The following is a 14,882-nucleotide window of genomic DNA, read 5'->3' on the forward strand; positions in this document are numbered from 1 at the left end:
TAATTAAACTACCTTGCTCACTCGCTGTAACCCTGTATCACTACCCAAACTAATCCTACTAACCCACTCTTTTCCCATAGCCAATTATCAATCCCCAAATTAATCCCACTGCCATGCTCCCTCTCCATAGCCGAGTATCAATTCCCACACGAATCCAGATGCCCCAGACTCTCTCCATAGCCCTGTAACACCCCCAAACTAATGCCATTGCTGCACTCTCTTCCCACTATCCTGTATCAATCCAGAACTAATCCCACTGCCTTGCTCTCTTCCCATGACCCTGTATCAATCCCAATCTAATCACTGTCTCACTCTCTCCCTATAGCCCTGTATGAATATCAAATTAGTCCCACTGCCTCACTCTCACCCCATACCCCTGTATCAATCCCATACCAATCCCACTGCCCCACTCTCTCTCCAGAGCCCTGTATCAATATCAAATTAATCACACTGTCACATACTCTCCCCATAGACCTGTATCAATATAAAAGTAATCCCACTGTCCCACTATCTCCCCATAGCCCTGTATTAATACCAAATTAATCCCACTGTCCCGCTCTCTCCCCAAAGACCTTTATCAATCCCAAATTCACCCCACTGCCCCACTCTCTCCCTATGGCCCTGTGTCAATACCAAATGAATCCCACTGTCCCACTCTCTCCCCATAGCCCTGCATCTATACCAAATTGATCCCACTGTCCCACTCTCTCCCCATAGCCCTGCATCAATACCAAATTAATCCCACTGTCCCACACTCTCCCCATATCCCTGTGTCAATCCCATACTAACCCCCCTTTCTCTCCTGTTTTCTCACCTCACTGTGCTCCCATCCACCCATTTCCATTTCCCTTCCTCAGCGCCATCCGTTAGTCCAATCCAATACGCTTCTATCTTGTCCTTGACGTATTTGGTGATAAAATTCTGCAGCCGAAATAAAAATTGAATTTAAGCAGTTTTTCTTACATCCTCAATTCACACTCAAAGCTCTGTATCTCTGTATTCACACTGTACCTATCCCTCTGTCATACCTGTCCTGGGAGTGTTTGATGGGGACAGTGTAGAGGGAGCTTTACTCTGTATCTAACCCCGTGCTGTACCTGTCCTGGGAGAGTTTTATGGGAACAGTATAGAGGGAGCGTTACTCTTTATCTAACCCCATGTTGTACCTCTCCTGGGAGTGTTTGATGGGGACAGTGTAGAGGGAGCTTTACTCTGTATCTAACCCCATGTTGTAACTTTCCTAGGAGTGTTTGATGGGGACAGTGTAGAGGGAGCTTTACTCTGTATCTAACCCCGTGCTGTACCTATCCTGGGAGTGTTTGATGGGGACAGTGTAGAGGGAGCTTTACTCTGTATCTATCCAGTGCTGTACCTGTCCTGGAGTGTTTGATGGGGACAGTGTAGAGGGTGCTTTACTCTGTATCTACCCCGTGCTATACCTGTCCTAGAGTGTTTGATGGGGACAGTGTAGTGGGAGCTTTACTCTGTATCTAACCCCGTGCTGTCCCTATCCTGGGAGTGTTTGATGGGGACAATGTAGAGGGAGATTCTCTCTCTAACTCATTCTGATAGATGCTGGCATCATTCTCACCTGTTCCTCTGGTGTATTTATGATGATGAGGTGTGGGTTTCGGGATTCACATTGTTGTTTTGTTTGTTCCAGTTTCTTTTATCCGTTGACCTGTCCTGGGAATGTTTGATGGGGACAGTGTAGAGTGAGCTTTATTCTGTATCTAACCCCGTGCTGTACCTGTCCTGGGAATCTTTGATGGGAACTGTGTAGAGGGAGATTTACTTTGTATCTAACCCCGTGCTGTACCTGGCCTGGGAGTGATTGATGGGAACAGTGGAGAGGGAGCTTTACTCAGTATCTAACACAGAGCTGTACCTGTCTTGAGAATGATTGATTGTGACAGTGTAGAGGGAGCTTTACTCTGTATCTAACCCTGGGCTCTACCTGTCCTGGTAGTGTTTGATGGGGACTGTGTAGAGGGAGCTTTACCCTGTATCTAACCCTGTGCAGTACCTGTCCTGGGAGTGTTTGATGAAACAGTGTGGAGAGAGCTTTACTCTTTATCTATAATAATAACAATCTTTATTAGTGTCACATGTAGGCTTATATTATCACTGCAATGAAGTTACTGCGAATATTCCCCAGTCGCCAAATTCCGGCACCTGTTCGGGGACACAGAGGGAGAATTCAGAATGACCAATTCACCTGACAAGCACGTCTTTTGGGACGCGTGGGAGGAAACCAGATGACCCAGTGGAAACCCATGCAGACACAAAGAGAAAGTGATGACTCCGCACAGACAATGACCCAAGCCGGGGATTCAACCAGGTCCCTGGTGCTGTGAGGCAGCAGTGCTAAGCACTGTGCTACCATGTCATCTCACACCCCTGAGAGTGTTTGATGAGGCAGTGTGGAGGGAGCTTTATTCTGTATCTAAGCCCGTGCTGTACCTGGGAGTGTTTGATGGTAACTGTGTAGAGGGAGCTTTAATCTGTATCTAACCCCGTGCTGTACCTGTCCTGGGAGTGATTGATGGGGACAGCGTCAAGGGAGCTTTACTCTGTATCGAACCCCGTGCTGTACCTGTCCTGGGAGTGTTTGATGGGACAGCGTCAAGGGAGCTTTACTCTGTATCTAACCCCGTGCTGTACCTGTCCTGGGAATGTTTGATGGGGACAGTGGAGAGGGACCTTTACTCTGTATCTAACCCCATGCTGTACCTGTTCTGGGAGTGTTTGATGGGGACAGTGTAGAGGGAGCTTTACTCTGTATCTAACCCTGTGCTGTTCCTGTCCTGGAGTGTTTGATGGGGACAATTGAGAGGGAGGTTCTCTCTCTAACTCATTCTGATAGATGCTGGCATCATTCTCACCTGCTCCTCTAGTGTATTTATGATGACGAAGTGTGATTTTTGGGATTCACATTGTTGTTTTGCAGTATTCCAGTTTCTGTTATCCTTTGAGAATTTATAGCATTTCTGCTTCTGAACTTTCCAGCCACGCGGACAGAGAGACTCTGAAAATTAACCGAGAATTGAATCAGTGAGATACATTGGATTACGAGGGGCCATTCAGTCCCTCTTTACCCTGTTGCACAGGAACAGGAAGAGATCCATTCAGTCCATCTCCAGGCTGTTACACAGGAACAGGAGGAGGTCCATTCAGCCCCTCTCCAGCCTGTTACTCAGGAACAAGTGGAAAGCCACTCCGCCCGCCTCAATATTTTTAGACATCTCTATTTGATCACTCGCCATCTTAACTCCCAGCCTCAGTTCCGCCATCCCAGAATATCAACAATAATCTCTCAATCTGAGTTTTGAGTTTCCAATTGACCTTCAGTCTCCAGAGTTGTTTTTGGTGGGGGGATAGTTCCCGGTTTCCGCTCCACCTTGTGTGAAGAATTGTTTCTTGACATCACTCCTAAATGTCTTGTCTCGAATTTTAATCTTTTCCCCCCTCATTCTAGCCCCCCCCCCCCCCCCCCCCCCCCGCCGCTGCCTCCCAGACACTATCTCAGATTTGCAGCCTGATTAAACTAACCCTCCTAGTTCATCCTGTCTTGGGTTTCTGGTGGGATGGTTGCCAGAAAAGTGGAACTCGCAAAAAATGGTGGGATTGTCCTTACGACGGATGGAATCAAAAACACGTTTATCGGAAGAGGATGTGCTGAGAGGAGTTATGGAAGGTGGCTCTCCTCCTAGGAAATCAAATTTAGGCAATTCCACCTGAAATTAGCCCACCAGATCCGGACAAATCACCCCCTCATCACCCTCTTCAACCCACGACAGAAGGTACAGGCCAACAATCGAAATGTCAAGCAGCAGCTGCACCAGAGGCAGCAAGGTGACCACGAGAGGCATCAGGAGCCTGGAGAAGCCAACGGGCGAGAAACAGACCGCTGAGGCAAGGAAGCCCCCGAAACAGAGGGGCCAATGAATGGTACAAGGAATCCCCCCCTCACTGGGCGACGGCTGGGAGAAATTCCCCACCCGTGGGCTGAAGGAGCTCAAGGATGGGACAAGGCTTGAGATCCAGGCAGCGGTCAAGGTGCCGATCACGGAAGCACTGGCCAGCAGGCAGGCGGCCCTCGACAAAACGGACAGGCGAATAGAGGCTCAGGAAAACACGATCAGAGAACTGGAAAAGCCTCCATGGACCAAAGATCGTCACCCTAGAGGCCGACATAGCGAGGGGAGCCTGAAGGGGAAGTTGGAGTGAAGGAAGTGTCCAGCGAAGAAACTTCTTAATACTGATTGGCTAGGATGCCACTGGAGTAATTCTACATACGTTAGTTTATTAAGGATTAAGATTAAATATAGAAAGTATACCTAGTAATCAATATTAACCATTAAACCTGTATTTTAGGACATAGCAGTGATAATCATGTAAACTCCAGCTACAAGCAGTGGCTACAATGCATGATGGGATTTAGGCCAGCTAATTTGCCCATGTTTTTGAGACACACGAAATGTGTGGGCAGCAGATTACACAGTGGACTCAGCAAACAGGTTGTATCGGTGGCCGCAATATCCTCTGAAACAATCCATGGAGTAAAGAGGAAACCAGTTCTGGTATCCTGCCCCTGAATCAAAAATGAGTGAACAGGAACTGACTGCGATATCAGGATGGGAATGTCCGGGAAAAACAACTTAAAATGGATACATGATCCTGGTAAACAACATGTGACAGGATGGGGTTAAATCTTAAGCTGATCACAAGTTTACTGGATAGTTTGAAAATGACAGCTTCAAGGAATGGATCAAGTCCAAATGGGGTGGGCTATTGACTTTGTAAAATTGATGTGTTTTTATCAGTGTTTAGCAGATCGATCTTGGCATTATCCATGTCCAACTCTTATGATCCTATGATCTCATAGTTAGGGATCCTCTCGGAAGGAGCGATCACAATATGGTGGAATTTAAAATACAGATGGAGGGCGAGAAAGTAAAATCAAATACTAGTGTTTTGTGTTTAAACAAAGGAGATTACAAGGGGATGAGAGAAGAACTAGCTAAGGTAGACTGGGAGCTAAGACTTTATGGTGGAACAGTTGAGGAACAGTGGAGAACCTTCCAAGCGATTTTTCACAGTGCTCAGCAAAGGTTTATACCAACAAAAAGGAAGGACGGAAGAAAGAGGGAAAATCGACCGTGGATATCTAAGGAAATAAGGGAGAGTATCAAATTGAAGGAAAAAGCATATAAAGCGGCAAAGATTGCTGGGAGATTAGAGGACTGGGAAATCTTTAGGGGGCAACAGAAAGCTACTAAAAAAGCTATAAAAAAGAGTAAGATAGAGTATGAGAGTAAACTTGCTCAGAATATAAAAACAGACAGTAAAAGTTTTTACAAATATATAAGACAAAAAAGAGTGGCTAAGGTAAATATTGGTCCTTTAGAGGATGAGAAGGGAGTTTTAATAATGGGAAATGAGGAAATGGCTGAGGAACTGAACAGGTTTTTTGGGTCGGTCTTCACAGTGGAAGACACAAATAACATGCCAGCGACTGATAGAAATGAGGCTATGACAGGTGAGGACCTTGAGAGGATTGTTATCACTAAGGAGGGAGTGATGGGCAAGCTAATGGGGCTAAAGGTAGACAAGTCTCCTGGCCCTGATGGAATGCATCCCAGAGTGCTAAAAGAGATGGCTAGGGAAATTGCAGATGCACTAGTGATAATTTACCGAAATTCACTAGACTCTGGGGTGGTCCCGGTGGATTGGAAATTAGCAAACGTGACACCACTGTTTAAAAAAGGAGGTAGGCAGAAAGCAGGAAATTATAGGCCAGTGAGTTTAACTTCGGTAATAGGGAAGATGCTGGAATCTATCATCAAGGAAGAAATTGCGAGGCATCTGGATAGAAATTGTCCCATTGGGCAGACGCAGCATGGGTTCGTAAAAGGCAGGTCATGCCTAACTAATTTAGTGGAATTTTTTGAGGACATTACCAGTGCAGTAGATAACGGGGAGCCGATGGATGTGGTATATCTGGATTTCCAGAAAGCCTTTGACAAGGTGCCACACAAAAGGTTGCTGCATAAGATAAAGATGCATGGCATTAAGGGTAAAGTAGTAGCATGGATAGAGGATTGGTTAATTAATAGAAAGCAAAGATTGGGGATTAATGGGTGTTTCTCTGGTTGGCAATCAGTAGCTAGTGGTGTCCCTCAGGGATCCGTGTTGGGCCCACAATTGTTCACAATTTACATTGATGATTTGGAGTTGGGGACCAAGGGCAATGTGTCCAAGTTTGCAGATGACACTAAGATGAGTGGTAAAGCGAAAAGTGCAGAGGATACTGGAAGTCTGCAGAGGGATTTGGATAGGTTAAGTGAATGGGCTCGGGTCTGGCAGATGGAATACAATGTTGACAAATGTGAGGTTATCCATTTTGGTAGGAATAACAGCAAACGGGATTATTATTTAAACGATAAAATATTAAAGCATGCCGCTGTTCAGAGAGACTTGGGTGTGCTAGTGCATGAGTCACAGAAGGTTGGTTTACAAGTGCAACAGGTGATTAAGAAGTGTAAGGTATATTTGTGCAGCTGCTTCTAGCTCTGACTAAGGAGGGCGATGGGGGTGGCGGTTTAGATAACATTTATGTTAGCAACAGTACTGTGAGTGGGCAGCTATGTAACCCGCCCAAGGCCATTGCGCGCGGAACAACCTTTATCAGTGTGTGTAACTTGAGGCTCGGCAGAATGCGCCTTCTCCAGCCATAACTCAGATGGCTGTACGTGTTACAATCCTAAGTAAAAACTATCTACTTGATTGAAGCCTTACTGTGTCGACTCACTCATTGAACTGAGATTTAGCCTAACAAATTGGTGACCCCGACGTTGGGGGGGGGAGTCGAACACAACTCCGTTTAAGATCGCAGAGACAATTAAAAGCCGGCTAAAAAGAAGGTACGGAGTCAAACCTGTTAAATCAAAACTCCAAAATTGAAATTTTAAATTGTGTAATAATTGTCTCAGTGATTGAAAAAGGAGACAAAATTAGAAGACGACCATAGCCGGACGTCAAACGCCTTGGGATTGTGACACGTAAGTGTTAAGTTAAACTTAAAAGTCCTTAAGGTGTAAGATTAATGTTATTACCTTCGACCAAATATTAGTGATAATATTTACTTAAAGTCTTTACTTAAAAAACTGTCAGATATCAGAAGTAGAGTGAGTCTTTACTTAAAAAACTGTCAGATCTCAGAAGTAGAGTGAGTCTTTACTTAAAAAACTGTCAGATCTCAGAAGTAGAGTGAGAAGGAAGTAGAGGGCATGTTATTACCTTCGACCAAATATTAGTGATAATATTTACTTAAAGTCTTTACTTAAAAAACTGTCAGATATCAGAAGTAGAGTGAGTCTTTACTTAAAAAACTGTCAGATCTCAGAAGTAGAGTGAGAAGGAAGTAGAGGGCATGTTATTACCTTCGACCAAATATTAGTGATAATATTTACTTAAAGTCTTTACTTAAAAAACTGTCAGATATCAGAAGTAGAGTGAGTCTTTACTTAAAAAACTGTCAGATCTCAGAAGTAGAGTGAGAAGGAAGTAGAGGGCATGTTATTACCTTCGACCAAATATTAGTGATAATATTTACTTAAAGTCTTTACTTAAAAAACTGTCAGATATCAGAAGTAGAGTGAGTCTTTACTTAAAAAACTGTCAGATCTCAGAAGTAGAGTGAGAAGGAAGTAGAGGGCATGTTATTACCTTCGACCAAATATTAGTGATAATATTTACTTAAAGTCTTTACTTAAAAAACTGTCAGATATCAGAAGTAGAGTGAGAAGGAAATAGAATTATTACCTTCGACCAAATATTAGTGATAATATTTACTCAAAGTCTTTACTTAAAAAACTGTCAGATCTCAGAAGTAGAGTGAGAAGGAAGTAGAGTCTTAGAATCGGAAAATTATTTTGTTGCCTTAGACTGGTTATTAAGAACAGAGATCTGTCACGTGAAGGTCGGGCATTGAAAACAAAACAGTTTTGGATCTATTATCACCGGTTCATAAGAGACTTAAATATAAATGTCCTTGAAATATAAATGTCCTTGAAATATAAATGTCCGGTAACATTAGCGCGCGAAAAGAGCATAAAAATTTAGAAGAAAAATGGCCACTGGGGGAAAACTAATGCATTAAAATTGGGTATAAAATTGACAGAGAAAGAAATAGTTAAAACAGCCAACGTCTTAAAAAAAAAGGACGGCACATATGGGAAAATAACCAAGTCATTAGGCTATCCGCCTTGAATCTGTATATTAATCCATGTGAGTTTAAGCTATATTCAGGCCTTTGTGTGAATATTTTCACCCCTAACATTTAGTGTAAGTCTGGAAGGATTTGCTGAGCTGGACGCCGCTCGAGCCGGTGGACAAGGCGAGTAGTCAAACCTTTGACCGCCTAAAATTAGAATCACTTGGCAAGGCGGACAGACGGTGAGGTAACATCCAATAAATCTAGTATCAAGGCCAAATGAGTAAAAAAGTCAGTTTAAAACATTTTTTTTGGTTTTTGAAGAGCAAAATACTCTGGTTAAAAAATACAATGATCAAAGATGGGTGTGATTTCTGTGGAACAGAGAAAAATGGTGAGATACACAGAAGTAAAGATAAGACAAATAAAGTTAGAAGCACAAATGATAAATTCAACCTTCACACCATTTGGAAGACAGGCTGGTTAAAAGGAATTGAGCTCTAACTCCTTGAAACAAAGCAATCAAACGGGTAAAGATAGTGTAAAGACCTCACAAAACTGCCAACAATTACGGCTAACAACTGTCCCGGAATGTCTCAAGGAGAGAAAAAGAAATCAAATTAAGTGAAGTCCAAAAGATCAGAAAGGGGCTAAAACACTCAATTGGTTTTGTTCAGGAATATCTGAGAATGACTAACCCCTCCACTCCCAGAACGAAAAAATGGGGAGGAAGATCAGTGCAAGGTTACGGTTGGAAACTTAAGAATGGATACATGTCGAGACTAACTTCAGATCATTTCAAGCCGTCCAGATAAATTCAGCAGTAATTCAACTCATTTGAAATAAAAGAAAAATAAACATCCAGTAATGTCTCTTTCCAAAAACCGGTTAAATAACGAGCATTGAAAATTGAAAGAAAGGATGGGTAATGTCTAAGGTCACATAGTAGACGGAGATGGCACCATGCCAAGTTCTCCAACACTTTTGATTCTGTACAAAAATTTAACCATTTCAGCAAGCAGGTCATCTGCACAAAGAAATATACATCTCTAAGAAAAGCTAATGCCTCTAAAATTAATCAGTGGAAATTGACTTAAATGGAATGACACAGATAAAGTTTTCAGTATTTTAATTTTGTTCCGTTTTAGAGAAAGAGAGACAGACAGAGTTACGTAGAGAGAGTTACGTAGAGAGAGAGAGAGAGACTGATAGAGACAGCGAAAGTTGAGAGAGCGAAAGAGAGCGAGTCAGGGAGAGACAGAGAAGGGCAGGGGTAGTTAGATAAAGAGAAAGAGCGACAAGAGTTCCAGAGACAGAGAGAGTGAGAGAGAGAGAGAGTTTTAGGCATTTAAACATTGTTCTGAACTATTCACTGTCTTTGTATTCAGACTTTGACTTCAGACCTTGACTTTTTACGAGCTGTGATTATTTGAAAGCTTCGGGTTGTCTGCGCATTGTCACTGAAGGGTAATTTTGATACACAGAGAATTTTGGTCAGGATGCGAGATCACGTGTGTAGGAATAGGAAAGTATTGGTTTTGTGGTGTTCAGCGGAGGTTGGGATGGTTGAAGTGCATGTGACAAATATGATCAAGCCGGTGTTTCATTAGTTCAGGGTTAAAACTTCCCTGACACAAAAAATCATCAGTAGGGTGAAACTAAACTGTCCCACAACGCAGATGTTTTAATTATGAGATTGCAGAATGACTTATAAACAACAGATGGGTAAATGAAATATGTCCATGAGTTTCAATAACATATTGTGTTCCCTGAAAAACTTGATAACGGGAATTTGGCAGCACTCCAACTTTTACTCCCAGCCATTTGAGTGAAAAATTTAAAAACAAGTTTCGAGATGCGAATGGCATCATTCCAATTTATGCACCCACTATACCCCCCTTTTTGTCTCTGCAAGACAGTCAACCCTTTCAACAAGCTTTTGTGTGTAATCCAGAAGATGTCTTGACACTCCCATGCTGGTTTGCCTGCGAGTTGCTGGTTTGCCTGCGAGTTCTGGCCTTTTAAATTCTGATAAAGTAATGAACAGTCCACACAGCTGAAGATGCATTTTAATTGGAACTTACAAATCTTAAGTTTTGAATTTTCACCCTCTTAACGACCCAGGACCCAAGACCAACCCGGAGTGGGTGCAAACATGGGAAGATAGGGAAATTGAAATGAGTCAATATATCAAAATGCTCGGTAACATGGTCACTTTAGTTTCGCAACAGGTGAACAACGCGGCCGGTGACGGAGAAGAAGGACAGGAGAGTCCGATAAAAGAAGGGGACCTGGTGTGTATCAGAAAACCCGGAAAAATCCTGTGGGCTGAGGGCATTCGCCAACCGGGAGGAACTACCTCCTAGAAGAATACTTAGAAGCTGAAATGTGAAACTGGGGGGGGGAAGGGAACGAAAGAAAAACGCGCGGGTTATAAGGGGCAAGGCAAAAATTGTATGTAATGTACACCGCACCTGGGAAGGACTTGAGACTCCGGCGGGTCGAGCCAAGAGGATTGGGGGGTCCTCACCTTCCTGAGACCTCAGGACCCAACCAGGCGGTACAGAACGCTTGGCAAAAAGGGTTTTTATTTTTATTTTTGCGCGCGTTTCAAAACATAGGGGGCGCGGGAAGTAATTGTTGTCCTCATAAGAGGACAAAGGAGGGATTGTAAGGTATATTTGTGCAGCTGCTTCTAGCTCTGACTAAGGAGGGCGATGGGGGTGGCGGTTTAGATAACATTTATGTTAGCAACAGTACTGTGAGTGGGCAGCTATGTAACCCGCCCAAGGCCATTGCGCACGGAACAACCTTTATCAGTGTGTGTAACTTGAGGCTCGGCAGAATGCGCCTTCTCCAGCCATAACTCAGATGGCTGTACGTGTTACAATCCTAAGTAAAAACTATCTACTTGATTGAAGCCTTACTGTGTCGACTCACTCATTGAACTGAGATTTAGCCTAACAGAAGGCAAATGGAATTTTGTCCTTCATTGCTAGAGGGATGGAGTTTAAGACTAGGGAGGTTATGTTGCATTTGTATAAGGTGTTGGTGCGGCCACACCTGGAGTATTGTGTTCAGTTTTGGTCTCCTTACTTGAGAAAGGACGTACTGGCGCTGGAGGGTGTGCAGAGGAGATTCACTAGGTTAATCCCAGAGCTGAAGGGGTTGGATTATGAGGAGAGGTTGAGTAAACTGGGACTGTACTCGTTGGAATATAGAAGGATGAGGGGGGATCTTATAGAAACATTTAAAATTATGAAGGGAATAGATAGGATAGATGCGGGCAGGTTGTTTCCACTGGCGGGTGACAGCAGAACTAGGGGACATAGCCTCAAAATAAGGGGAAGTAGATTTAGGACTGAGTTTAGGAGGAACTTCTTCACCCAAAGGGTTGTGAATCTATGGAATTCCTTGCCCAGTGAAGCAGTTGAGGCTCCTTCATTACATGTTTTTAAGGTAAAGATAGATAGTTTTTTGAAGAATAAAGGGATTAAGGGTTATGGTGTTCGGGCCGGAAAGTGGAGCTGAGTCCACAAAAGATCAGCCATGATCTAATTGAATGGCGGAGCAGGCTCGAGGGGCCAGATGGCCTACTCCTGCTCCTAGTTCTTATGTTCTTATGTTCTTATGTATGTAAAACCAAGCTTGGGGTAATAAAGCCATCCTAACCAGGTTGTGTGTCTGCCCTGTTTATTAAGCTGAGCCATAACAGTGAGGGAGGAACCCCACGTAAAGGATGACTCAATTTTCAGGCCTCAGAAATGCTCTTACATGGAGGACCAAGAAAAACGGTCGAGGCGTGAAAACCTTCGAATAGTGAGTCTGTCGGAGGGGACCAAAGGCAGAAACCCCACGGACTACGTTGCCCAGATGCTGGGAAACTTGGTGGGAAGGGGCAGCTTCCTCTGCCTGCCAGAGATAGACAAGGCACACAGGTCGCTCCGACCCAACCCAGGACCAGAGAGCAATCGAGGGCGGTAATTGTGAAGATGCATCCGTACCGAGACTGGAAAAGGATCCCGAGATGGGCCAGGCAGACGATTTGTGCGGGACTCTACCACCACATTTTAAAACCGAAAGCTAAGGCACGGCGAAGAGGGGGCGAGAGCAGCGGGCTGCAGAAAGAGGGGAGAAAGAGATAGAGTGCAAAGATAAAAAACAGTGGGCAGAGGGAAAACTCAGACCAAACTTGGGAGGGGGGGTCACCGCACTGGCGGGAATGGCATGGGGTACGAGAGAGAAGGGGGGGACGAGGCCTATCCCCCAGAGGGGAGGGACCGCCTGACAAGTGGAAGGGGATAAACATTACAAGAAGGGAGACAAGTGGGGGGATAGAGGTTGGGGGAGGGGGGGGCACTAGCAGAAGGAGAGGGGGAAGAGGGGGGGAAACACAAAACTATAGGGAGAACAAAGGAACAAGGGGGGGAAGGGCTCTAGGCTGCCTAACACAGGCCCCGCCCAACCCACCCCATGGAGTTTGGACACAACCCTCCTCACCGGAGGCTTCCTGCGAGAAAATATCACAGGCCATAGAAGGGTATATTACCAACAATCAGAACAGGGAGGTCTCACCCTCCACACCCAGTGAGGCCCTGAAGGTTGTGACCTGGGGTGAGATTATTGCCTATAAAGCATGTAGAGCCAGGGAAGACGGTGGCTAGACAACAGCTAGTCGGCTCCATACTGGAGGTAGATCGGTGATACTCCACGGCCCTGACCGTAGAGCTCCTGGCGGAGAAGAAAAAGCTGAAAATGGGCTTTGACCTACTCTCCGCGAGAAAAGCAGTGCCCCAACTCCACCAGGAATGGGGCCCTTTACGGACACGGAGACCAAGCCAGCCACCTGCTGGCTCAACAGCTGAGAAGGCAGGCAGCCATGAGTGTAATAGCTGAGGTTAAATACAGCAAAGGCAAACTAATAACAGAGCCAGAAAAGGTCAACGATGCATTTCGAGGCCTTCTACCGGGGCTGTATATCTCTGAGCCCCCCGGAAGGGACTTGAGGATGAAGCAGTTCCTTGATGGACTGGACATGCCAGTCGTGGGGAGGACAAGAAGCGGCTGCTGGAAGCAGCGCTAGAACTGGGAGAAGTCATGTAGAGTATTAACTCCATGCAGATGGGGAAGGAGCTGGTACCAGGTGGATTCCCGGGGGACTTCTAGAAGAAATTTGTGACGGCACTGGCCCTGCACCATGGGGGATGTTCATGGACTCGCTGGCAAGGCCCACCCTGCTGCCTACACTAGCACAAACCTCAGTTTCGCTGATACCCAAGAAACAAACCACCCAGCAGAATGCGGGTCCGACAGACCCATTTCGCTGCTCAATGTAGATGCAAAAATACTGGCCAAAATTCTAGCCAGGCGACAGGAAAACTGCGTACCAGAGGTGGTGGCAGAAGACCAGATGGGCTTTGTTCAGGGTAGACAGTGAACATCGAACATCAGGTGCCTGCTAAATGTGATAATATTTATGATCATCTCCCTGGACACAGAAAAGGCCTTTGACAGTCGAGTGGAATTACCTCATCGAGAGATAGAGAAATACAGCACAGAACAGGCCCTTCGGCCCACGATGTTGCGCCGAACTTTTGTCCTAGTTTAATCATAGAATTTTGGACAATTTTTCTTGGCCAATCCACCCAACCTGCACATCTTTGGACTGTGGGAGGAAACCGGAGTACCCGGAGGAAACCCACGCACACACGGGGAGGATGTGCAGACTCCACACAGACAGTGACCCAAGTCGAAATCGAACTTGGGAACCTGGAGCTGTGAAGCAATTGTGCTATCCACAATGCTACCGTGCTGCCCTTAAGAAGTTAACCTACACTCCATTATTCTACCCTAATCCAAGTACCTATCCAATAGCCACTTGAAGGTCCCTAACTTTTCCGACTCAACTACTACCACAGGCAGTGCATTCCATGCCCCCACTACTCTCTGGGTAAAGAACCTACCTCTGACATCCCCTCTATATCTTCCACCATTTATCTTAAATTTATGTCCCCTTGTAATGGTGTGTTCCACCCCGGGAAAAATGTCTCTGACTGTCTACTCTATCTATTCCCCTGATCATCTTATAAACCTCTATCAAGTCGCCCCTCATCCTTCTCCGTTCTAATGAGAAAAGGCCTAGCACCCTCAACCTTTCCTCGTATGACCTACTCTCCATTCCAGGCAACATCCTGGTAAATCTCCTTTGCACCTTTTCCAAAGCTTCCACATCCTTCCTAAAATGAGGTGACCAGAACTGCACACAGTACTCCAAATGTGGCCTGACCAAGGTTTTGTACAGCTGCATCATCACCTCACGGCTCTTAAATTCAATCCCTCTGCTAATGAACGCTAGCACACCATAGGCCTTCTTCACAGCTCTATCCACTTGAGTGGCAACTTTCAAAGAACTATGAACATAGACCCCAAGATCTCTCTGCTCCTCCACATTGCCAAGAACCCTACCATTAACCCTGTATTCCGCATTCAGATTTGTCCTTCCAAAATGGACAACCTCACACTTGTCAGGGTTAAACTCCATCTGCCACTTCTCAGCCCAGCTCTGCATTCTATCTATGTCTCTTTGAAGCCGACAACAGCCCTCCTCACTATCCACAACTCCACCAATCTTCGTATCATCTGCAAATTTACTGACCCACCCTTC

General features: G+C 45.0%; 1 protein-coding gene across 1 annotated transcript in view; it reads right to left on the minus strand.

Annotated features, from left to right (window-relative positions):
* Nucleotides 1-810: 810 nt before the first annotated feature.
* Nucleotides 811-14,882, minus strand: part of LOC119951029 (C-type lectin domain family 4 member A-like) — a 49,003-nt gene continuing 34,931 nt past the window's right edge. Inside the window, exons 4-5 of the mRNA XM_038774062.1 lie at nt 2,886-3,028; nt 811-921 (exon numbers count right to left, since the gene is read on the minus strand). Coding sequence (XP_038629990.1) covers nt 811-921; nt 2,886-3,028 — 254 coding nt within the window. The remainder of the gene's footprint in view (nt 922-2,885; nt 3,029-14,882) is intronic.

The sequence above is a fragment of the Scyliorhinus canicula genome, chromosome 16, assembly GCF_902713615.1.
Source record: "Scyliorhinus canicula chromosome 16, sScyCan1.1, whole genome shotgun sequence".
NCBI classification, from domain to species: Eukaryota; Metazoa; Chordata; class Chondrichthyes; order Carcharhiniformes; family Scyliorhinidae; genus Scyliorhinus; species Scyliorhinus canicula.